The sequence below is a fragment of the Corythoichthys intestinalis genome, chromosome 9 (genome assembly GCF_030265065.1).
Source record: "Corythoichthys intestinalis isolate RoL2023-P3 chromosome 9, ASM3026506v1, whole genome shotgun sequence".
NCBI lineage: Eukaryota > Metazoa > Chordata > Actinopteri > Syngnathiformes > Syngnathidae > Corythoichthys > Corythoichthys intestinalis.
Window position 1 is genome coordinate 19,727,200 of NC_080403.1, and position 27,206 is coordinate 19,754,405.

Here is a 27,206-nt window from a genome sequence, read left to right on the forward strand (position 1 = left end):
TAATTAAAAATGTATAAGTTAGTTTTATAAGTTAGTTAAAATGTAAATATTGTTGAGGTTTCAAGGTTTCATCTAAAACAAAAAGTGAGGAGTGAGACCTCCTTTCGCAATTAGCGATCTTTGACGCGATCCTTTTTTTTTCTTCTCCCCCCCTTCATTCAAGCTTGTTTCTCACTCAGCGGCTGTGAGACATAAAACGTCGACGAAGCTGCTCTCCCAGCTTATCCTAGGCTAACATTCGTCTTTGTAAGTTTTAGTTTGTATATTGAATTTGAAAGGAAAATGTATGTTTTGTTTTTGGCGACCTTTTTCATGGTGCTACTGCTATCCTGTTGAACCTACTCACATGTGGAAAAATACAATTGTATAACGTTTTAACTGTATTAATTTGTATATTTCACCACAATGTGAGAGCTCAATAAATTGAAGAAAAGTACGCCTTGTGTTTCGAGGGTTTGTTTTTGGGTTTGTTTAGCAGAATAGCGTCACTGACACTCACGGCAACAAACAGGAAGGGTGAGCGCTGCCGCACCAAACCACTTCGGCTGCATTTTGGCACATGAAAAATAGCGAATACCGTACTAAGGTATGACGGAAAATTTTAGTGGTTTTGAAACCGCGACGTTTTCACACCACGGTAAACCGTGAAACCGGTAACCGGCACATGTCTAATTGTGTGTACATAGTTTTCATCAGGTGATGGGCCGCAATACCTAAACTCATAAAGAGATGGCCTCTAAACACTTTTTGTGTTAGATGGTATATATTTTTTCACTGTTCTTCACTGTTTGGTCTGCTGTTTTGAGTAGAGCATGTATAAAGGCAAAAAACGCCTATGGCTATACCTGTTGTTTATGTTGAAATGTCAAATATAAGACTATTTATTCTAAATTTTTTTGGTTGAATGTTCATCCTAACATGTTGAATAAATATTACAAAGTTTCAAAACGGTTTGCTACGCATGTTTGGTTGTCAATTGGACATCAATATTAAAAATTTTGACAAAACGATTTTGGCATTTTTGGTCTCTTTGGGCCCAAAATGATGATTTATAATTGGTCAGTGAAGGAAACAACAGTTTGGACATGAAGTTCAAGGTGTCCCAAAAAAAGGGACCAAACCAGGCCATCGTAAACAATTCTTTCTTTGAAATATAAAGGCAACTTCAAAGGCATGCAAAATCAGACAAAATAGGCCCAGACCTTAAAGGGTTAATCTACCTGCCACAGTGGGTCTTTTTGGATTCAGCAACAAGTTCAGCAACAAGCTAACTGGCTTTTAGGGCTCTCTCATTTATCTTTGTAGTTTTTCTCAAAAAAACTTGTTTCTGCCTTTTTCTCTGCGTTTTCACGAAGGCGAATAAAATAGGTCATAGTTTGGAGCGACGAGTGTTTCGTTTGGAGATGACGTTTAAGCTGTCTTGGTACCATGGCGTTGTTTCATAGCTGCTGTTGTCACGTTCAAGAAGTGCTCGGATTTCTAGCAATACACCTTGCTGTCCTTGACAATGTGTTGGAATAAACCACAGTGGGAGGATTGAAGGTTGTCACATATGGATAAAATGGAAAGGACACTTTCGTGTATCTCGACACTTGACGAGCCTAATTAAATGATGTACAGTAGACATGCTGGGGTCCACATTGTCTCAGACAGCAAGGAAGCTGATGGCTAGAAATCCGAGCAGTTTTTGAAGGTGACACGAGCAATGCCTTGCAAATCTGCACTCGACTGATAACTTTCTGCCAAATCCTTCCTTCCTACTGCAACTCTATTCAGATTTGGGATATATATTTCGGACATAAATATAAATATATATATATATATATATATATATATATATATATATATATATATATATATATATATATATATATATATATATATATATATATATATATATATATATAGGATATAAATTTAAAATTAGGGCTGTCAAACGATTTATATTTTTAATCGAGTTAATTACACCTTAAAAATTAATTAATCGTAATTAATCACAATTAATCGCAATTCGAACCATCTCTAAAATATGCCATATTTTTCTGTAAATTATTATTGGAATGGAAAGATAAAACGGATATATACATTCAACATACTGTACATAAGTACTGTGTTTGTTTATCATAACAATAAATCCACAAGACGGCATTAACATTAACATTCTTTCTGTGAAAGGGATCCACGGATAGAAAGACTTTTAATTCATAAACGATAAATGTGAGTACAAGTTATAGTAATTTTGAGTTTGTATATTGTGCCTAAATATTGCCATCTAGTGTATTTTTTGAGCTAAACTTAATGTTTGAATAGCGTATTATTTTGCATAGCTATTTTGATTGGGAATGCCAGATCTCTTTGCATTGAGTGCTTTTCTTTTTGTGAACATTATTTTATTTCTGAGAGATAGGAATATTATTTTTGTTGTGCTTTCACTAAATGATACTGTAGCGATTTAAATGTTCTCAACTGCCCAAATGCATGATGGGAATTTGAGCAACCATGAGTCACAGTGGTTGCTGCAAAGGATATATCTTCTCTGCGTTGAGTACAATATATGCTATTAAGTAAAAGATCACCTCTAGTTATACTTCCCCATGTTGCTTGCCACAATAGTTATAACAATTGTGGAAGAAATGCTGCTGTGTAGCCCATTAAATAGCGCGGCTCCAATAAATGTCTGCGTTACCAATTCATCCTGCTAGGAAATTGGTAGTGCTATGGACCCTATTGGACTGGTGAATCATGTTTGCTCAATATCGTCAGATGGCTCGGTTCGTCCGATTACCTCCTAAGGAAGACGGCGGCGAACACATAAACACCGAGAGGCATTAGATGGCTTTTGTGAATACTTTTATTAACAAAACAAAAGCATGTGGGGAACGCAGCACTCGGGCCTGCGCTAACTGCGCACTTTCTCTACTCTCTCGCCCGACCACTTTCTTCCTCACTGCTCAATCTGACAATGCCGGTCACATTGAAAATAACAGCGGCCCCCTTGGCGGGTGCCGGTAACACCTGCGTCCACTCCACTTGCTTGTCTCTGCCCTTAGCTCTCAATATACTTCAAACGGCGCCATTGTAGTCTGTTATAACGACACATTATTGTGTATCTCTTGTCTGTGTGTGATTTCTCTGATAGCTTTTGTGATGGTAAAGCATTCAGCATAAAGTACAATCTAACAGTGAAAATTATAATATAACTGTTTAATGGCCCCAGCTATTTTTCAGTATGTGCTTAATTCTGTGTCATCATATATGTGTATGTACATGTATGTATTAAAAAATGCACTGGGAAAAAAAAACCCTGAAACCTTGCGGTAAACACTTGTGTTGAGTAATTATGTCACAGCAGCCATTAACAATAAGTTGTCTTTTTGAAGTGTACTGTTCAAGCTGTAAGTAATTTGTGTTACAATGACATGTTTGCACAGGCATATCGATTTTGACAATGTACATTGTTCAAGCCATACAAGCTGTTTTAAATGTTCATACTTGAATTCTTATTGTTTACAATAAATTTTTGTGTTCTTAATGTTTAGACTGCATGTACAATTGTTAAATATATTAAATTGAAAGCTGGTAAATAAATCAACAAGAAACGGTTAATCTATTTCATGCATTGATTCAGATTTTCAAATTATACAACAGTCTGCTTGGGTGAATTTATCGTCATTTATCGTTATCGAGGTAAATCTGCTCAATTTATCGTGATACGTGCTTAAGGCCATATCGCCCAGCCCTAGTCTGTAAACATTTCACACCACATTTTTAACACTGCGTGGCGCTAAATGTGAGAAAATGTTGTCGTAATTTTCGGCATGTGCTGCTTTACAAACGGCGCCCCATACAACTCCACCAGACCACGTTAAAAAAAAAAAAAAAAAAAAAAAAACCCGACCATCTCTCACGGCCGTGGCACACCGGTTGAAAAACACTGCTCTAATGTGTCAATCTCACAGCAGAAACCAATCGCATGCCTTGTATGAGTGCCCGTAGGTATGTACAAAGCCCCTGAGTCATGTCTGCCTTTGTGTGCAAAATTGTCTCCTGTGCCTCACAATGAAACTATGCATACTTTTTTCATTTCTATTTTTTTAATGAATACTTTTAAAACCCTGCGATGCACTGACTGCGCGACATGTGAACCGCGAAATCGCGACGAATCACTGCAATTTGCCTACCTGTTTTAGGGTATGGTTGAAGCGGCACATTTTAGAACCAGGAAGTGGCAGTCTCCAGACCGCTTTTCAGTGTTCAGTGCTCCCAATATCTGTGGGCATGGAGGAAGCACAATGAGAGAAGGTACCTGCATCTAAGGATGGTGTAACATCACACTATGACCAATTCCAAAACCTACGATTTGCACAGCAATTTAACTTGCAAATACACTCTTCAAATAGGGCACACTCCCATTTTGACCTTATGCATGACACCGTTAAAATATTGGAAAATGACTTCAGTGCCTCTTTAAATAAATGAAAATGCTGCATCTAAAATAGTTTGACAAGGAATATTAAATGTTTTAAGACAAGTGAAAATAAAATGGGAAATGCTTAATAATTTGTGTGAATATAGTTTGATTGGCTCTTTAGACATGGTTGTCGTTTCAATAATTAAAAAATAAACACATTTGAGTTTTTCAGGCTATGTTAGGATGTTAACGTTTCTAATAACAGCGTTTAAAGTCAAGGTAAATAGGTTAAGGAGTTAAGGTTTTCACCAAGATGTCTAACTGGATTTCGGTGCAAATTGAGAACAAGCCTCCCTCAAATATCACCAGGTTAGGAGAATGCACTCAACAGAAAATGATGGGCTGCAGCTAGCTGTTTGCCCGCAGCAACGGCCGTTTGCGTGACCGACATGCATTCTCACCAGGAACCACTTTAGGCGTGTGACACTGTTGATGTAATCTACAAAAACTAATTGACTGCTCCCATGCACTTTTACCACAGAATTAATGTGCAGGGCACATACTTAAGCGAACGCGGCGGCTTAGTGTGCGGAGACGCAGGCTTAATGCAAGCTGTCGCGTTCAATGGCTCTCATGCACAAGATCTGTCCTCTCCCACATGTCTGTTTGTGTATGTGAGTGATACACAACTGATAGCTGCAGACAGGGTAGCCTTAACATTCTTAGTGTCATTATTTAGTCAAAGCATAAAATTAACATGTGTATTGGGCAAAATTCAGTAAATCTCTCCTTTTCTCATCACTATATTCTGTTTCCATGTTGAAGCCATCTCCATTTAATTAATACTGCATAATGTATGCTCACGTATTGTACGCGTAAGACCTTTTCCATTATTATACTAGCTCACTATTCAGTAATCCTGATATTAAAGCTTCTTGAAATATACCAAATGCATAAAAAAAAAAAAAAAAAACTCATGAATGATAGCAGCTACCCACTGTGCTTTTCATGAATGTTGCCTCGAGAAAATGAAAAAAATAAAATAAAAACCAGGACATCATCAAACACCTTGACAGTCAGATTTGACTAAATATAATGTAAATATGCAACACAAATACAACGTTTCAACGGTTTTTCAGCAGGCTTCAATGATGTCAAAGAATAGCAAGCAGGAAAGAGAAAGTTGAGTAGCTGGCTGTATTTCACATATTACTCTTCAAACAAAATAAGACATTGCAAATATCTTTTTTTACTTAGGAAAATGTATGTTATGCTTTATAGCCGAAAACATTTCAAGGTAAAGTGTGACTAACCTGCCAGCCTCACAAAGAGAGCTGTTTCAAATAGTTTTGGTTACCAATCAATATATTGCAAAACATATCCGTATGCTATATTACACACATCCACAATAATAAACAATGTTGTACATCTACCTCTCTTACATTTGTTCTTATTAATCTTTGTGAGGCAGATACTGTATTTATCATAAGAAATTGCTGGCCTTCTTTGAGAAGGAAATACTGACCTCCAGTGGACAAAAATAGTAAAAAAACGGTTTTTTGTAGATATTTGATCAAATAATTTATTTAAATGACAGATTGTTGCACGTATATTCTATAACGGAAGGGAATCCATCTATAATGTCACGTGTGCCTTCATTGACTGTTGAATTTCCTCATTTTTCTCATCTCACGCTAATACCAACAAAGTATTTATATAAAATCACACCTAATGGTTTAAAAGTGGTCATACGTCAGTTCCAGGTATGTTAACGGATTGTTTGCATTCATATCAGTTAAATGTTTTCCTTGGACTGTTTCGAGAATTTTGCAAAGAAAATAATAAACTCCACAACGCTTTTGTGGTGATCCTGAGCTTGTCATATAGCTAAATAGGGTCCTTTACATAGAATATTTTCACACATCGTTAGAAAACAAAAAGCAGGTCAATTTCTAAAGAGGACTATTAGTACTGAAATATTTTAACCTGGTCGGGAACTTGGGACAACAAGTGACTGCCTAACACAGCAGTGTCTAAATCTTTGCCACCAGATGATGCCAGAGTTACATCAAGGATTTTAAACTCCTGAAGCTGGGGTGGGACCTTCCATAATAATTTATGCCTCAATTCTGCTGTGGGAGGTTGAATCTCAAGTTATCTCTATGCCATTTATGTATGAAGTAAGTAATTTTACTTATCAAAGGCTGCCAAAAGCAGTTAACCGATCTCCTCAAAGACAAAACAAATAACTAGTTTACCACGGTTGTCAGCCATCTTGAGGGGGACTTATTTCCAACTCTTCCCAGCAGCTTCGAATACAGTACAAGTGTCTGTTTATTTTGTGTTCCAGCCCTACATTTGATCCGCGTGAAAAGTCCCCAGAGATAACTTCTGATATGAGATGGTGCTACATAAATAAAAACAGCTTATATCCACTGATGTTTTGATTCTAAATTAAATTGAAGTGTTGGCATTTACATGACATTTCTGAGAACTGCCAATTCTTGTAGATTGCATACATATGTGCACTTGGAGATAGAGGTTTGCAATCAAAGCACAGTGGACAGAGGGTCGCAAAAATATGGGGGTAGATCAGTCTCATAATGAACACACACATCTAACACGAAACACGCGTTGTACGATTCGTATACACATATCACACGAAACACACACGCATTGTACAATTCGTAAACACATATCACACGAAACACACCCTCATTGTACAATTCATAAACAAACAACACACGAAACACACATACATTCCTCTAATGTGTGTGTGAATTGTCTTATGTGCTTTTAATTTTAAATTCCCACTCACGAGTAGGGATGGGAATTGATAAGATTTTTACGATTCTAATTCCATCGATATTGCTTAACGATTCGATTCTTTATCGATTCTAATTGGACGAATGGACTGTATGAGGTTCTGGGTTCAATATGTTTTATGGTTCATTCGCCTCGGGGTGTCGGTAAGAACACAAGGAGTGGAGAGTGGAGTTGGTCTTTGGCACTTTTAATCCAACTCTGCAACAGGCACACCTATATACAGGCAATGGCACTTGATATGACAATCACTCAATGAGCAGATGAGAGCATGCGTGGAAAGATGTTGATGTATTTGTATGTGTGTGGAAGAAGACTGGAATGTGTGGGTATATGTGTGGTTTTAAAAGGAAAGAAAATTACATCATATTAGTGCTGATGCAATAAACAATGCAAATTGACTGTAAAGCAGTCGATAACACACATACACACAAAATTTATTGTAAATTAACACAAATGTGCAACGTGAATATAATGTAAACAACGCTCTGCTCGACGCAGCGAGAACAAGCGGGCGCAACCAGCCGATGTAACAGTAAAAACACGAAAGGGTCGCGCTGATAATGGCTCTAACTTATCATAAGAACTTTATGGCATGAAGAGGAAATACTTACATTCGTTCTTGGACGCACACAGATTAATACTTCCTCTAACAGGTGACTTTTTTGAAAAAAATCACCATTTCTTTAAGTCAGGGGTCCCCATCTGCCGGGCCGCGGACCGGTACCGGTCCGTGGCGCATTTGCGACCGGGCCACAAAGAAAAAAAAAAATTTAATAACGACCGCATTCTGGCCGAATTAACCCTGTGCCCCTGCTTAACACACCAATATCTCTGTCTACTCTAGATATAATACTACGGGATAGATTACAATGTTGTCATAGAAGTCCATTGATTGGACTGCTAGCAGTACATCTTGTTTGTGTATATAATATATCTCTGTGCGCTTGTCCTAGATAATAGCATATTACTAGGCCGCGGCGCAGCACATTTGTTCCCGGAAATAATTAGCCCCCACACGAGCGAAGATAACAGGAAAACAGACGTCTTTGGAAATATTTTTACGGCGAGAAGGATATTTTTACGGCGAAAAGGGCACCTGACGAGCCTACAACCTCGAAGACCCACGGACTGCGAAGGAGTGGATTCGTGACCCGTTTGTGAATAAACAGAGATCGCAAATGACGGCGACCTTATTAAACGTACATTTGAGACAACAACTCTACCGAGGTTCTGAATTAAAGTCATTCTGGAATATCCTGACAAGGCGACAAGAGCGTTGAAAACCTTGCTACAATTTCTAACATCTAACAGCTGTTGTGTGAAGCTTACATGGCAGGATGAATCTGAGGAGAACTTTTCTACAAGTCCTTCCATGATCAAACGTAAGTTCATATTCCTTTCTTTCAAGAAAGTTTGTAGTGTTTACTTTGGAATCGCTGCATTTGCGCATTTTGCGGCTATGTTTAACGTTACGCGCATGCGCAGAACCGCATCGTTGCAATTTTTGATGGGTTGCAAAATTTGTCAGAACACCGGTCTGTGAAAAAAAGACCCAAATAACACCGGTCCGTGGTGCAAAAAAGGTTGGGGACCCCTGCTTTAAGTAGTCTCATGAATAAAGACTTGGCCTGTGAAAACCAATGCAAATTCACTCGGCAACAAGTGTCTCCATGAGTAATCATGTAGCTGCGCTTGCCAAATTGAACGTGTGTAACATGCGTATATTTCGAAGCGTAAATCGTGCTAGTTGGAATCGATAAGAGAATCGGTAGATAAATTGCCAAACGATTCAATGGAATCTCGATTCCCATCCCTACACACGAGTGTGTTGATATTTTTGAGACTCCTTTCGCGCGGTCGAGAAACACACTTGCATTTTTTCTAAACGTCTGCAGCCAATCAGACATCTCCCGCTTAACAGCCAATCACACGGGCCGGGCTGTTTTGCTACGTCACTGCTGTGCGTCTTCGAGTTCAGCACGAGAAATTGCAACTGACTGGCAACTTCGGTGTAGTTAGCCACGTTTTCTCAATAATTGGATTAAGCCAGCCACACTTTCTTTTCAGTTGCGTTTCCCTTTCAGATTTCGTCGGGTTTATAAAAGAAAATCGTGACACACTTGTCGTGTGTAGGTACAGTCCAGTGTTATTAACAGTTGGCTGTCACACAGAAAGTTTCGGTCCGAATCCAATTAGTGACAATTTCATTTACTTGTATTTTTAATAAAAACATAAATTATGGCTACCTATTAAAAAGTTTACTGTTGTTATCATTCCAATAGTCACTCATTTTACATTTATTTCTGGAAATATTAGCACAAATTGAATATAATCTATCAATATACTTGAAACAATTATCAAAATGCTTGCATAATTCCTTTGCACAGCAATATTTTTTTAGCATCAGTGACGTGGCAAAACATCCCAGCCCGTGTGATTGGCTGTTTAAGAGGTAGACGTCTGATTGGCTGCAGACGGGCTACGTTTAGAAAAAATGCAAGTGTGTTTCTCAGCTACTCGAAAGGAGTCTCAGAAAGATCAACACACTCATGAGTGGGAATTTCAAATTAAAAGCACATTATAAATGCGTGTAAGACAATTCACACAAACATTTGATGAATGTGTGTGTGTTTCGTGTGATATGTGTTTATGAATCGTACAATGCGTGTGTGTTTCGTGTCTTATGTGAGACAGTAAAAGTGGGAAACGAATGACCCACAAAAACAAAACAAAAAAAAAAGAACAAGAACAATGACAACATCGTGCCTTGTGATATTCAATTACAAAATCACTCTGATCCTTTATGTTTTTCTCATTTGGTTTTTTGGAACTCCACAAACGCTCTCGACTATCTACCAAAAGTCAAATAGGATAATATAACTAACAGTGATGCTGGAGGCCTGTTATTAGGGCAAACGCGCATAAGCTTCTCCAACCTCAAGTCCAGAGTTTTTCTTTCTTTCTTTCTCTCTTTTTTCTTTCTTTCTTTCTTTCTTTCTTTCTTTCTTTCTTTCTTTCTTTCTTTCTTTCTTTCTTTCTTTCTTTCTTTCTTTCTTTCTTTCTTTCTTTCTTTCTTTCTTTCTTTCTTTCTTTCTTTCAGCAATCGCTACAGACGAGGTGGAATTTACCAATGTCACATGATGAAGAACACATTGTAAGCTTTACTCATGGTTGAAAATTTCTTTTTTTGGAATCGCAATGATTTTGGATTTAGGTAACAAAGAGAAACTCAAACTGAGACCACTGAGTTTTGATGGTTTTTTCTCAACTGACCAATCAGTGACACAATACGACAGTTTAATTTTTTTTTACAGTAAATATGCCCATAGTGTGACTTTGATGCTTCACTATTTCAGCCAATTTACAATCACAGTTCAAATATATTGTATTAACTCATTCACTGCCATTGACAGTGATAGCAAATCTATTTCAATTGCGATTGCTGGTGGTGAATGATAATTTTTCAGTAGCATGAACGGTGATAGATGTATCATCTTTTGTGGTGTTCTTTCAAAATTTTCTCCCTTATAAAATTTTGCTCCCAAAGCTTTTGTGGCGCTGAAAAAGCCTTCTTTTACATTCAGTTGGACTCTCAATGTTATCCAAAGGTGCTAACTAAACTAGATACATCATAAACATACATGTGCAACACGAAAACCGCGTAAATTAATGCTTACGACACGGCAAAGTCGTTAACAGTTAGAGAGCTGGGTGCAGTTGTTGTTTGCAGCTAACATGGTAGGATGTGTCTGAGAACTTTCCTACATGTCCTTCCATGTTCAAACTTAAGTAAATATTCCTTTCTTTAAAGAAAGTTTGTAGTGTTTACTTTGGAATCGCTGCATTCGCGGCCATTTTTAACGTTGTGCGCATGCGGAGAGTTGCAATGTTGCAATTTTTGATGGGTAGCAAAATTTGTCAGAACAGTGGCTGTGACAGTCATGATGGATTAGACGTCAATCGCTGTCAATTGGAGCCAATGTTACATTTTGTAAAAACATTTAATAGTCCCTTCAGGAATCTGTAATTGCGAAAATTTCTGCTGATTTCAATGCCTTCCGCAGATATCAAAACAGTATACACGGTAAGGTGCAGAATATGACAATTTACCTGTTGATCTCATCCCAGCCGCTAGATATAGCTGGAAAATAGCACCTACCACTGGCCCAACTCGTTATGGGAACAGAAATAGCGCATTGTTTTGTTTAATGCAGTGTTCTGCACTTTTTGAGTTATTTTATGTCTTATACTTGTAATAGGCATATCTTACAATATCCACTTTACTATATAAAGTCATTTTTAAAGCAACTCTGGTTCAGGTGTCACCACAATCTGTTGCCAGCGAGTCAAGTTGATGTTATGCAATTTTAAAATCATGCACATAAATTACTGGCACAATCGCCCTGGATCAGTATGGCACTCTGTAAGGCCGCCACATAATGTAACTTAAATATTTGTCCTGGAATGAACAAGCTGTTCTGCAAGTACTTTCAAGCCCTCCTGTTTTAGTGGTTGGGATGTAAAATGTTACATTTTGTGCCCGTGAACACTAAACTGAGCATGCTTGTACTGCTCGGAGGGAGATGAAATCTGAAATAGATCTGCAATGTAAGATGTTGTAAGATAACCCCCAAACAATATATTAAGAGGCCATTACTTGACAGGTTACTCGCTGATGGTGTCATAAACAATCAGCCGGTGCCGTTATGTTGTGGTGTGCAGCACGCCAACTGTGTGAAAAACAGCATCTCTTTTGGCTTCCTCTCCCTGACCTCTGACCTATTTGAACTCTTGGGAGCAGCTTTAGGGGCATGTGGATGCGCCACTCTCAACCAACCTCTGTCTAAGTAGGTCAGAGAATGGCCCTCGGTGTCAGAGAGCGATGTACGAATACGACTAATTGTGTTTCATGGGATGTTGCCTCTGCGGGGGCAAATTCCATCTGTTGCCAAAGCTTCTTCATGCTTCATGCCTGTTTAGCCACTCATATGGTTTCCATTCGTTACTTGTTTTCTGACTTACATGACAGGCACGCAAGTTGACACACTTAAGGGTGACCTGAGAACACAAGAGCTTCCAACTTCTCGAATTTTCCTAAATTAGAAAAAACACTAATTGTAAAGATGACAAGGGGGATTTGATTAGATGCTGAATTAATTGATTAAGAGTTCCGATTGTAAAGTTCTATAATGTTACGAACTATATCACACATCATGGTGATGCAGTGAATGCGTAGGGAGTAAAGCATACACTTGCATGGGTCACCCATGTTTTAAAGTGTCGTGCCACTCTCGCTCTCTTGGGATGCTCTCTGCATGAGTGAATGAGAATGTAATTGTATTGAAATGTTCTTATATCGCAAAAGTTTCACATAATCTTCTGAATTGCTGTATGTCCAGGCAAAATAGTCAAAGGCTTGCTAAACAAAGAGTGTGTTTATGAAATGGTGGATGGTTGGATACAGCACAGAGTTAATAACGAATACGAATATGTGTCAAGGTTCAAGTGGGAAAAGGACATTTCATGCTATGTGATAGCGATGAGAGTCACACTTTAAAGAACCAATGAATATGGTGATGGATGGCATCTTCATCGTCCATAAAAATAACTAACATAGTATTTTACCACTGTTGCATGTATTTTACACATTAGTTTTTGTTTTGCTTTTCTTGTCTAATGTGAGTTTGATCCTCCTGTGTCAGTCATAGATAGTAACGTTCCGAATGTCTGAAAATTAATTTTCTTCACATATTACAGTGGGGCAAATAAGTATTTAGTCAACCACCAATTGTGCAAGTTCTCCTAATTGAAAAGATTTGAGAGGCCTCTAATTGTCAACATAGGTAAACCTCAACCATGAGCGATAGAAGGTGGGGAAAAAAAACAGAAAATCACATTGTTTGATTTTTAAAGAATTTATTTCCAAATTAGAGTGGAAAATAAGCATTTGGTCACCTACAAACAAGCAAGATTTCTGGCTGTCAAAGAGGTCTAACTTCTTCCAACGAGGTCTAACGAGGCTCCACTCGTTACCTGTATTAATGGCACGTGTTTTAACTCATTATCGGTATAAAAGACACCTGTCCACAATCTCAGTCAGTCACACTCCAAACTCCACTATGGCCAAGACCAAAGAGCTGTCGAAGGACACCAGAGACAAAATTGTAGACCTGCACCAGGCTGGAAAGACTGAATCTGCAATAGGTAAAACGCTTGGTGTAAAGAAATCAACTGTGGGAGCAATTATTAGAAAATGGAAGACATACAAGACCACTGATAATCTCCCTCGATCTGGGGCTCCATGCAAAATCTCACTCCGTGGCATCAAAATGATAACAAGAACGGTGAATATAAATCCCAGAACCACACGGGGGGACCAAATGAATGACCTACAGAGAGCTGGGACCACAGTAACAAAGGCTACTATCAGTAACACAATGCGCCGCCAGGGACTCAAATCCTGCACTAGGCCTGTCGCTATAACAAATTTTAGTGTGCGATAATTTATTGCATAAATTATTGCGATATGCGATATTATTGCACCCCCCAATTAAAAAAAAAAAATACACTAACACTGTGACACAGTATATTTTACTAGATCATGTACACCCATTTAAACGCAATAAACGTTTACTCTTAAATTCAAAAATACTTTTTAGGAAATCACAACTAAAAACAATAGACCATGCCTCTTTTAAGTAAAAGACAACAATATTAATATTGCACAGAAACACAGAAGCAATAAAATGTGTTTTTTAAGAAAAATAAAATTCTACTTAGTAATTTAAGCATCTAGGTAAATGAAAACGTTTCCCCTCATAGCTTTTGCTATAGCGTTCCATGTGTAATACAGTGGTACCTCTACATACGAAGTTAATTCGTTCCAGGAGCTTGTTTGTAAGTCGAAATGGTCGTATGTCGAGCAGGATTTTCCCATAAGAATACATTATAATTCCAATAATTCGTTCCACAGCCCAAAAACCCACACTACATCCTTAATAACTACTGCCGTTACTATTACAAATAGCAATTACAAAGAGCAAAACAAATAAAATGTGAATAAAAATCAGAATAACAATAATATAATAATAGCAATAATAACAATAATACTGTACAGCACCTGTGATAATGTAACGAATCGGCTTCTAATGTGGTGGACTTTTTTTGCTGTACCTGAACGCACCGTGGGGCTGACGGTGAGCAGGAAAACGCTATTTTACTTTCTGTTTCGATCCTTGCGTCAACAGCAGTAGACCCTCGGCGAGTTGATGGAATAAATGATTTGAAACCTGACGAAGCTGGCGATTTCTTAGGCGATGTTACCACAATAAGAACTGTCACCTTAACTTATAAAGACAGGCGAACGGAGGGGGACCGCCGGCCGAGATCGGCATTCTACGACCCAGTTCGTGGATGCACACATCATGCTTATATTTTGCTATCATTCACATCTTCATTTCAATGGTAAGCGTCATCTTTTCTTTTTTTCTCCACCTGCACTAAACTTAAACTGCACTAAACTAAAAAACAGAATTAAAATGCATTTTGCATAGTTGGTAACAAGAAAGCCGAACTTTTAACAGCACGTCAGCCACACGCGCGCACGCAGGTGCACGCGAGCCGATAAATCGCAGCGGAAAAATTATCGCCTTAATTTTTATTTACCGTGCGATAAATGGAATTATTGCATATTGCGACAGACTTATCCTGCACTGCCAGACGTGTCCCCCTGCTGAAGCAAGTACACATCCAGGCCCGTCTGCAGTTTGCTAGAGAGCATTTGGATGATCCAGAAGTGGACTGGGAGAATGAGTTATGGTCAGATGAAACCAAAGTAGAATTTTTTGGTAGAAACACAGGTTCTCGTGTTTGGAGGAGAAAGAATACTGAATTGCATCCGAAGAACACCATACCCACTGTGTAGCATGGGGGTGGAAACATCATGCTTTGGGGCTGTTTTTCTGCAAAGGGACCAGGACGACTGATCTGTGTAAAGGAAAGATTGAATGGGGCCATGTATCGAGAGATTTTGAGTGAAAATCTCCTTCCATCAGCAAGGGCATTGAAGATGAGACGTGGCTGGGTCTTTCAGCATTACAATGATCCCAAACACACAGCCAGGGCAACAAAGGAGTGGCTTCGTAAGAAGCATTTCAAAGGTCCTGGAGTGGCCTAGCCAGTCTCCAGATCTCAACCCCACAGAAAATCTGTGGAGGGAGTCAATTATTAATGGTAAACCAGTTCAATAGTATACAATCACTCCGAAAAGGTCAGGCAATCCATAGAGTCTTTGGTTTTATGAAATGGGACCACAACCAATTAGGAAGCATCCTAAAGCTTGCCCTGTAGCAGTCTAACTTGACTTTCAAAATAACAATGCCGTTTCTGCCCTTCAGGAAATTGTTGCAACGAGGAAATGACAGTTCAGGGCCATGTGTGAGTTCTCCGCTGCAGCGTGTGGCGCGTCAACGCATTGACAGAGATCGATTCTCCTGTCAGCAGCTTTAACGTCACTCACTTGAGGGCTGGGAGGCCTTCGCGAGTGGCAGTGCTGAATGGAGAGCCACTTGGGGAACAGTCTAGTGCACTAATCTTCATCGTTCCATGGTGCCATTGGGCACTCAAATGGGAAAGTGTCATTTGAAAATGACCTTCACTTGAGACCAATCATGTGTTCAAGAAAAACTGTGAGGTCAAGAAACTTCAACCTAGCACCTCCAACTACGATAGGAGCTACTTCAAGTCAAGTGTTTTTAAATTTTTACTACAAGTCACAATTTACCACAACCTGCTATGTTTGGGGCAGTGAAAGTGGTAAGAAAAACAAAATCTGAAAACACCCCATACGTAAAAGACCCAATACTTATTTCTCTGAAAATGAGTAACTACTCAGCTTTCAACTAAAAAAAAAACAACAACAACTACAACAAAAAATGATGTCAGCCATACTAGTTGCTCGACATACTAGTTCGCAATGTTAGCTGTCAGATAGGATATAGACCCAACAAGGCCACGATAAACTCATTTCCACTGGGACTGATGCCTCTTTGGTGATATCTGAGCCATGGGCGTTGCCAGACATACTGTATTTCACTGGGGCATGTGCCCCAGTATTGATCTGCAGTGCCCCAGTATAAATTTCACTGGTAAAAATATAAATAAAATACTTTGGAGTTTTAAGTCTACATAGCATAATCTACAAAATGTGCCTATCTAATCTGGTCATATTTACTCTGATCACTCCATATACACAATCTGCACATGGCTCTTTAATCTGGTAATTTATGCATATAAATTTGGCTGTGATAGGCATATAAATTGATACTTCTGAGAAGCATTTGGAATATATCCTGCATTCAACTGTATCGGAACATCGAAATTCTCAAGTTGGAAAATTGTTCTTAAGTCGTAATGTGGGATAAACACATGGTTGCTCCAAAATACATCACAAGTTGAGGGACTGGAGCTTTTTATAGCTTTTTTTTGATTACTCCAACAACACCTGAATGCAGCATCAATATTACGGTGCGTGTGCCAAACTGCCAATCATACAGTGGACGGTGCAAATTACATCTTCCCACCTGCTTTACAGGTTAGTGCCAGATAAACTACCAATCCTTGTTGTTCGTTTTTACCTCTGTAGTGATGTTTGTTTGGTCGCCTATTCCCATGAATTGTGAATGGTTCAACATTATTATTTACGTATCAGCCAGTTAATAGAATAGAATAGAATAAAACGTCTTTATTGTCTTTACACAAAGTGTCATGAGATTCAACGCTGCCCCATAGAGTGCACACACACTTACACATAGAATGGATTGAAAATTATGTACAACTATCATTAGCTAATAATATTTACCCGTGGACACCATGTGGGGGGCCTGATAACCGAGGAGAAACAGGAGTGGAGTTCAGTCAAAAGGAGACGTGATTAGGCGGGGTGAAGTGTAAACAAATTAGCAATGTGAGGAGTGGAACCCAGTATTATGTAAATCACATGTAAGTGTGGATATGTTGACATCCTATTCTATGCTGCCTGATCGCTTATCCTTGCTTATCATGCACCGACAATCTCTCTACTTCAGCGTATCTAGTAATTGCACCCAGTCATCGTGAATCCACTAAGATGTGTGATAGTCCAGCAAAAAAGTGGAAATGCTGCGCGGGCGCTGCCCCAGGACCCAGGCACCACCCCAGCCAATCAGGAGGGGTGACCTAGCGTGGCCCATCTCTCCTCCTGCAGCTCTTGCAAAGTGGCCACCACCATCCTCCCCGGACCAGCGTAGTCCCCCGGACCATCTGCGACACTATTAACCAGCCCTCAGAGAAGGGATAAGAGGACGTGGCACCATCCCGCACGCCAGCCCCCACAACCACCCACCAACATTGCCCACTAGTCACCGTGGCAACCCCGCAACCGATGCGGCACACCGAGGGACGCCCACGGCCCATTAGGCAGGACAGGATCCCCACCCGAAAGGGGCGAGACCCTGCCAACCCGCCGACACCCAGCCCGCAATCCACCCCGGGACGCAAGGAGGATGCCTGGGTACAATAGAGAGAGGAAGGTGGAAGCAGGAAAATGTGGAGAGGCCGCCGCAGTGAGCCCCGTCCCACCCCATCCCCGCAACCGACAGCCCAGGAGAAGAGGAGGACCCGCGTCATTATTGCACTTATCCCCCCAAAAATTGTGGTGCGCAATCGGCCAAAGTCAAGCTCCTTAAATTTTGGTGCAGATTACTATTAATATTTTTCATTTAGAAAATGTAATGCCCTACATTTGTTCTTAATGCTATATAAAGTCCAAGGCCATGAGTAAATTAATATCACATGCAGGGAATAGCACTTCAGGAACACTTTTATTTAACCAGTTGACTCTTCTCATCTTTGTAACTCCTCTTTCTTCCATATTTGCCTATTCACACAAGACACAAAATATCGCTATGCCATGGTGTCAGCTATCAGCGGCTCCGGAGCTGCAAGTGGCTCTTTGAGCTATCTGATGTGGAGTTTTTAAAACATAACACAAGTATTTGATTAAAACTTATTTGTGGCGTTTACAAGATTTAAAAATGGAATTTAGCTAACCTTTACTAAACGGAACAAGTCAGGTTCACAGTCTTTGCATCTTTGTTAGTAGGACACTCATGCAGGTTATGAATTCACCAACTATGTAAAGTCATGGTGCCACCTAAACTGACTTTAAATAGTTGGTGAATTCTCTGTGAGTGTTCTGTGAATAAAGGTGCATAAAGAGTGAGCCTGACTTGTTCTGCTTACTAAAGGGAAGCTAAATTCCTTTGTTAAATCTCGTAAGCACCCCAATATATTACACCCTCCCACCACCGCCACCACACATACACATTAACTGTACGGCTGTCGTAATTCCACGTACACGATATGTCCACGATACATAAAAATGTTTGAGATTTTTGGCTGTCTCAGCCAAAAAGGTTCCCGAGCCCTGGGCAACTTCTTCATTTCAGATGGTAAAAAGTGTGTGGTTCCCAGTGTTGTCTTTTCAAAGAAACCGGGTCAAAATGGCTCTTTGAATGTATAAATTTGCCGAACCCTGCTCTATGCCAATACCCTGACATTACTTTAGTCCCACACTTTAAACAAAGACGTTCCATAAAAATACCAACATCAATGCAACAAATACTAGTAGATCAAATTTACAGTCCTATTGTGGTAATCTTAATTATATTTCAGAATAATTTCAATGAGAACAACTTCTTCATTTGAGCCCCTCTGAGTGTCTTTTACTTCCAGCGAAGTATGTTTCTGGGCTGCATTTAATTTGGATGAGTTGAGAATAACATTTAAAAAAAAAAACAAAAAAAAAAAAACTGACCCACACTGTCATAACTGACGACATGAGCAAAGGAAAACCCACTTGATTGCACACTCATGAATTTTCCCCAGACTTAGTTTTCTGCCTGTATTTGACATATTTTTGAGAAATGATTAGGAAAAAAACTTGATGTGAAATCAATGAACGTGTACACCTTGTTGATGATATGAACACAATTTTGAGTGTACTTACTTTAAAATTATTAGATAATTTAAAGTGAAAGAATTTTATTTATTTATTTTTCATAATTTATATGCTCACTATCGATTTGTAGTTGTACTGTAGTTGCAAAGCAAAACAGATACACTATTAGTACCCTTCAGGGAGAGCTCTCAACCTATGCAGGTGCTAGCGATAAAGCCTCGGAGGAGAGATGGTGTACATTAACCACTCCTGGGCCATGTTATTTTTTCCCCTCTTCCTTGCCGCATCCTGAGTGCAGCCCGCTCTCTTGTTCTAGATATTAAATTACTCATGAAAAATTTGCCCGGCCTCCAGGCCCGGTTGCTGCAGCTTGTTGCGAAACCTCCATTTAGCCCCTGAAATGTCCCCCGCGAGTGGAGCGTGTGTCACCTCTCCTGAGGAAAGTCAATTTTTCCAATTTAGGAACAGGACATAAGAGGCCGTTTCTGCTCACATTAACATCACACCACTCGACCCTTGTCGCCTCCCTGCAGCCGTACCTGTCGCCCTCGCTGTGACCGGAGAAGTACTGCTGTGCTTCGACAAGCAGCCTGAGAGCTCGAACATTGTACGACACAATGTGAGCGGGAAAGAGAAGCGGGAAAAAAAAAAAAAAAGGCCTATCGCTCATGCTGTGTTAGCTTGAGTGAACCAGAAAGCTCTGCATCGAGTTCAGTGAACCCTAAAGTTATTTTAAAGATACAGCGGCATAGTTCAACAAGACAATATGAGAACGAGAGTCTGTCCAGACCAATTGGACTTGACGTCCCTTTGGACGCTGGCCTTTTGATTAAGCAACTGTGATTTTAATGAACATTAACGCACACCTTTATCTTCTTTGGTAACCATAGCCATTAAATAGATGTTTTTTTTTCCTATATACTTGAGAGGTTATGATCGACATTTGATTGACATAAATGTGTTTAAGTCACTGAACAGAAATAATGATGCCTACATTGCACACAACTCCACAAGTGTGAGCGACAATACAGAACTGAACAATGGATTGGAATTATGTCACTTGAAGAATGCAGTTTAAATCTTGATTGACAAGCATGATTTTTATGCTAGCTTTTTTATTTTTTTAAAATCTATTATTATGAACAAACCCTTTTCCCCCCAAATCGAAACCCAAAATGACAGATTTTGGACAACCCTGGAACACAAGTTTTACAGAATATAATGTAACCATACTCACCATATACTATTTATGTACCTGATTAACCAGGAAAATAGACAATATTTGAAAAAAGAAAAAGGACATCCTTGTTTTAGAACTTATATTTTGAAAGTCCCCTATTAACTAAATACTATTTGTACTTAAGTTATTTCAATTTTTTAGGAATTGTAGAAATGTCAATATAGTTTTGTACTTGTCTAATAAAGAACTGCTGAACCCAATTCTTGTCATTATGACAAACTATCTAACGTACTATTTTAAGATCTAAAATTTATCTCGAAAAAAAAAAATCATTGGAAAAAATTAGTAGCATTCTAGGACTTTTGCACACTACTTACTTAGATCATTCATTTTTAACACGGTTTTAAATGTTAGATGTGCTTTTAGGAAGAAAAAAGCCATATGAAACCATGTGGAGCTGAAACCCCTACACTGCTTCCCCCCTGAACATATTTAAATCAATTTATGTCTGCTAGCTAAAGGAAAGTGACTGGAGCATAAAAGAAGATGTTGAGGGAGATGAAGAGAGACAGTTGAGTTGTTTGACTGCGACTGGACGCTGTGAGTTATTCTAGTATAGGCGCATGTCAAGCCGGCTGAGTGCCGCCGTTTTATCTGTAAGAAATGCGAGGTCGACTCAGGGGAGGCGCTACGGCTTCAACACCACGCAAGAGATGACAGACTACGTTCTAACTTAAGTTACAGCACAAACTGGAATGTAAGTGTTAATGAATGTTAATAAAGAAACAATTGCCTAGTATCAACATATATTTACTCATGAACTCTAAAGAAATCTCAAAAGGGATAATATTACAATTTTTAGCGTGTGTACATGTACTTATTTTTTTTCCTTCGTTTTTTCTTCAGCACTAAAATAAAGCATAAATTATATCATAAATTATCATAATGATTTTGGAATTTTCATACCGCTCCATCTCTAACTAAAACTGCTAGTAATATTTTTACACCATTTGGAAGCAGAAGAAGCAGGCTGACTGACTGACTTGAGGCAGCCAACATTTCCCATATGGCCTCTGAGGGGCCTCACATGGCCGCTGCGTCTTCACTTATGGATCGTAGCGAAAAAGGTGAGAAGTCAGTCACCCGCAATTATTGGCAGCTCACTCATGAAACCACTGACCGTGGCGGGGACGAACAGGATGAGACGTGACGGTCAAAGGTCCTGAGCTGTTTGTCTGTATTTGGGGACAACATGCAGAGTGCCATTTTGGACGCTGTTTGGCTCAGGAATGTCATACCAAGACACCATCTTGGACTACATTTGGATGAGCACTCAGTCATTCTTTCAATTAAACTACTACTTCCAGATCTCCAAAATTCACTGGTTTTCTATGAATAGCAAATAGATTTAGTTAAGGTGTTAGTTAAGGTGACCAAACGTCCTCTTTTGCCCGGACATGTCCACTTTTTACATCCTGTCCGAGGAGTCCGGCGGGGTTTTATAAATTCATGAATATGTCTGGTTTTCATTATTTTTCACGGGACCGATTAGCGTGTGTTGAAATTGACTGATGCTACCTGTATGAACACTTTTTATATTTACCTTTCGACAACTGCTGACTTCTGTTGGAGCTTTGTACTGGTGTGATCTGTAAAATCTCGTTAACTGTTGCATCGTTGCGCTGCTGATGATTGTGAACTTTTATAGCAATGTTTGATTTTTGCCTAGGTTACCGGTGCTCACTAATAGGGTAGTAGTTAGTGAGCTAAGCCGCACTACGCATTATGGGGAATGGCGTTCTGAACTGCTGTGTTTGGAAACATGCTGGTTGAATTGTTTGTCAATTTATTTGAGCTACTGTTTGCGTGCAGTCTAGAGCATTGAATGAGGACAAAAATTGAGATGGGAATAACAATTTGTCAACGGCAATTGTATTGATAGTGATTTATAAAAATGTATATTGACTGGACTACATTTTAATGGGTTTGCATTATATTAATGAAATATTTAGGGTTACAGTTTCTTTGTGTAGATTATAGTTACTTCGTCTTCTCTACAATAATGAGGACCAACACGGAAGGACAGTATATAACCCAGAAACGTCAACGGCGCGACAACGTGGCCGCCGCGAGAACGCAGTGAAATGCGGGCGTTAAAAGTCAATCAGCCATTGCACACCAGTTGCAGTGCGGCAGCGTGTTAGACGCGTCCCTGAAGTGGCTCAACGTGACGCACGCGAAAAGAATGGCAGAGTTTATTATGTGATGCGAGACGCGGCCCTCCTGCGTCAATACTACTAGCTAGGATCGGGCAGACCGGAAGTCACTTGTGTAAAAATACGGTGGATCTGGTCGATTTTCAAACTAATATGCAATCATAACCCACTGCTTGAGTCCATCAGATCTCTTGAATGGTAGATCGAGGCACAGTTGACTTGTCTTTGTTGATTTACTGTTGCCTTCTCTGCTATAATAATAACCAACACGGCCCCGTGTTCAATATAAAACCCTCCTACCACAACAAAACAAGTAGGAACTAATATTCACATAGGAACTAAAGTTAAACATAAAATATACAATATAAATGAATACTACATCACATTTGTAAAATATAAACACAAAATAAATAATAGCCCATTTAAATAAAATAAATTGAAATGAGCTAAAACACCTGTAATTAAATAATAAGAATAATACACAGATCCTGCTTACACAATTAAATTTATTAATTTCTGTGCGGCGCTTTAACTTGAGAAAATCCACCAATAAAGCTTTTGAAAACCGTTCATAAGAAAAAAACAATGATTCATTGAGGCATTTCATTTGTAAAATACATGTTAAAATCTTTGTCATTGGGATTGCTTTTCTCCTTAGCACAGGACAGAAGAAAGCTGACCAATACGCGGGATCTGAAAGGCAAATTGTTGTTGGATTATTATCTTGAAGTACCCGCTACTTTTTGAGCAGAATTCTAGCTTTGCATAGGCTAACGTTCCTATTGTTGAAAGCACAAAAGTGTGTAATAAACAACTTGCACATTTATATTTTGCATTTTGTTTTCTTACTGTACCAAAAATGAACCGAACTGTGACCTCAAAACCGAGGTACGTATCGAACCGAGATTTTTGTGTACCATTACACCCCTTTTAGCTACTAGTTTTTAAACAACTTCTGTGTAATGATGACTTAATGACGATGGGGCTATGATTATACAGTGGTAGATTTGTGTCATTATTATTTGGTCAAAAAAAAAAAAAAAAAAAGTTGCTTCAATCAAAGAAAAAAGTGTTTGAATGCAAAAATAAAACTGAATTTTCCTATCCAGACAGAGGAGGCACACTCATAAATTTATTAAAGTGATAAGGCATCTTTGAGTCAAGTAAAATTTAAGTATCTTGAGGCCGAGCCGAATGTCCTCCTCCTCCTCCTAATGTTTAAAGGCAGCATATTAATGGTTAGCAGGTGTGCTCAAAAATTAAGAGGTTCTGAGGTTCAATCCTCCTGTGCAGAGTTTGTATGTTTTTCCTGTACTTGCATGAGATTTCTACAGTCAGATAGGCTTCTTCCACATTGAGGGTTCATTAAAAACTAAATTGTAAATTAGTGTGAATGTGAGTGTAACTGGTTGTTAGTCTATACCAGACATGTCCAAAGTCCAGCCCGGGGGCCAAATGCGGCCCGTGGTCAAATTTCTTCCGGCCCCCAGCCTCTGTTATAAAATCAGTAACATCTGGCCCACACAGACTTAATAAATTGGTCAGCAGTACTACCACCAGCATATGAAGTATCTTACACACTAAATGCTGCTCCTCATTTACCCACGAAAAGGCAGCAGCACTCTAAGCAACATTACCCCGTGTGACCCTTTTCTCCCAATTTTCTAAAATGGCGACATTCAACAAAAAAAGAAAGTTGACTGCGACGGCTGGCGCTTCAAGGATAGGTGGAAATTGGACGTATTTCTTCACTAAAATACGCAACTGTCTGCCTTATTTGCAAAGAGACAGTCGCTGTTTTTAAAGAGTTCAATGTGAGGCGATATTACTAAACAAGACACGCTGACATGTATGACAAGATTATAGGCAAGATACGTAGCGAGAAATTGAAGCAACTTGAAGCTAGTTTATTTTCACAGCAGCAGTATTTCGCAAGAGCCCGAGTTGAAAGAGAATGCCACAAAGGCTAGTGGCGAGATTGTTGAAATTATTAATTAAAAAAAAAAAAAATAAAGCAAATGTGACGCACAGAACAGCTTGCAAAAATGTGCTTAAATATATTGTTCTACATAAAAGATGTCAGCCAAGGTCGGCCCCCCACATTTTTACCACACCAAATCTGGCCCCCTTTGCAAAAAGTTTGGACACCCCTGGTCTATACTGTACATGGCTCTCAATTGTCTTCATATGGGGAACCAAGTAAACTTGAACAGCTTAGTCGGTCCACATGCAAATATTGCTAACCAGCTCCATTTTATTTGCCGCTCGACTATATGAATGATAAATTATGACAAAATGCCTCATTTTGTCGTAATTCAGTTAAAAATAAGAAATCAGTTTAGCTTTACAGTGAAAATTTAAGCAGCATTGCAACAGAGGGAGTCATTCACATTTTATAATTCAGAAATGTATTGCTGCTCAAAAATGGTTGAACTCTTGAACACCCCGACATCCTGGCGAAACTTTATTCCTTCAGACTCTTTTTAATTGTAATTGGACATGAGGGTGACATGTATTGGTGTTAGCATGCATCTTTAATTTTGAGTAAATAACGTCTGATATTTTAAGAGAACGTTTACTGATTCTAATACAACCTCAAATGTGATGTACGTTATCACCAAAATTCTATCCATACCTGACCTTAGTGTTGATCACTGGCAGCCAGAATCGGATTTTTAGCCCATCCAGATTAAAACTAGATGGCTCTGTAGTCAGAACTGGCACCTAGGACAGATATTTTTGTGAGATAGATTGCAACCACATACGAGAGGCAGTTTCATATCCGATATATTTTGACAGTCCGTGACGTCACCCTAAGATGGATGAAGCCTTTGTTGCCATAGCAACTAGTTAGATGGGTAAAAAATGTGGACCAGTCTAAACAGGCCTGAAATCGATTTGGACACTTGCTAAAAACAGTTTCAACAGTCAGCCCTAAAAATCGGATTTGAGGAGGAATCCAATTGGAATCAGATATGCCCGCTGGCTGAATGCAGCCTCAGTGCACTGCATGTCACTTTAGGATGAAGTACTAATTTTTTTGTTTTACTTTGTTTTTGCTGTATTACAATCTCATTTTGACTATTTAAAGGGAACCATGGACTTAAAGACTTGTTGGCTATAATAAGCCACAATTGCTCTCTTTTACTAAAATATATTATAGAAACACATAAAATATTGCCATTGATTTAAAAATCTATCATATTTATTACATGTTTTACCTACGGAGGGCACCATGTTTTACGCGCACAATGCACGCTGGGGGTGATGACGCGGTGGGGCTGGACTGGGAGAATAGCTATGCTCTATTCAAAAGATGCACCGATACCGATACTAGTATCGGCAGGGGGCGCCGATCCGGCCCGAAATGGTGGTATCGGTATCGGCGAGTACCAACAAAGACAGTGCCGATACCATTTACCGATCCATTATTATAACATTTGACCGCAGCCTTTTTTTTGTCCTGGCGCTCACTACACTCTGTCTCTGTGTTGTGTGATGACATGTGAACACCAAGCAGCTATCGCTATTGGCCTGCTCCAGACCAATGAGAACGGGCCAATAGGCCGCTTTTTCATATGAAGGAAAAATAAACCAGGAGAAATGGCGGCGGTCGGGAAATATTTCAAAATAGCAATCCCGTCGATTAAAATCAATGGCTGCATGCAAGATTTGCGGCCTGAAAGTTTCGAGATGTGGAGTTAAATCAGCCAGTTTCAATACCTCGAACCTGATAAAATATTTGAAGACGAAACGTGAACGAACACAACGAGTTTGAGCCTGCAAGAGCAGGACTGCTATCCAGAGGAAGGGCGCTGGACCGGTGCAAAAATCTCTGGTCAGTTCACTACGTCAACTTTACTCTGTCTTTTACTTAAAGAAATGCTGCAGTAATTTGGGAACTGTTTCCAAAGTAGGGTTGCCACCTTTCAGAAATAGAAATAAGGGACTCCCCCCCTCCCGAAAAAAGGAGGCTAATAGAGAGACGGGATGCTGTGGTCAATTATTATTACTTATAATTGTTAGCGTCCGCAAGTGCGGAAACAAGGTTGGACCTCGAAGCGGACAACAAGCGGGGGATGCGTACAAGGGTTTAATGATTGCAAACAAAAAATAACACGCGATCGCGGGATAGTAGAAATAACGAAAGGAGTCCGTGACAGCAGGTCGACGGAGCTCAATACAACAAACTCGAAGGTTAACTAAGACGATAGGCAGCGAGCCAAAAAGCCATAATAAAAACACTCAAATACCTGCACAGGGTAGAGGTTACAAACGAGTGCAGCACACTAACAGAAAAAACCCAATGCAGGGGCGTAACAAGCAAATGTAGCGAGACTATAGTGCGAGATGTCAAATGGCCAACAGCAAAGCAAATATCTCGGCAGCCTTCTCTGAGATCACCCGTGCTTAAATGCTGCATTGATGAGCCTGCATTGGATTCAGGTGCGACGTCAGGAACACCCCCACTAACAGCCCAGCAACAAAACACAATCTAACCAGCAGCAGAATGTCACAATAATTTCATGAAAGTTGCACTGTTTGGCCTTTGAGAGGTTTAAAAAAGTTTACTCG

At 39.4% G+C, this 27,206-nt stretch overlaps 1 protein-coding gene across 5 annotated transcripts in view; it reads right to left on the bottom strand.

The window, feature by feature from the left end:
* lactbl1b (lactamase, beta-like 1b) overlaps window positions 1–27,206 on the bottom strand; it is a 99,446-nt gene that overhangs the window by 58,758 nt on the left and 13,482 nt on the right. For 2 of the 5 annotated variants that reach the window (XM_057845796.1, XM_057845791.1), the window contains exon 2: window positions 4,182–4,270. In XM_057845796.1, the coding sequence (XP_057701779.1) occupies window positions 4,182–4,211 (30 nt within the window). In that variant the 5' untranslated portion in view covers window positions 4,212–4,270. Of the gene's footprint in view, window positions 1–4,181; window positions 4,271–25,266; window positions 25,356–27,206 lie in introns of those variants that run through there. The other 3 variants (XM_057845794.1, XM_057845790.1, XM_057845793.1) reach the window with 3 other exon arrangements.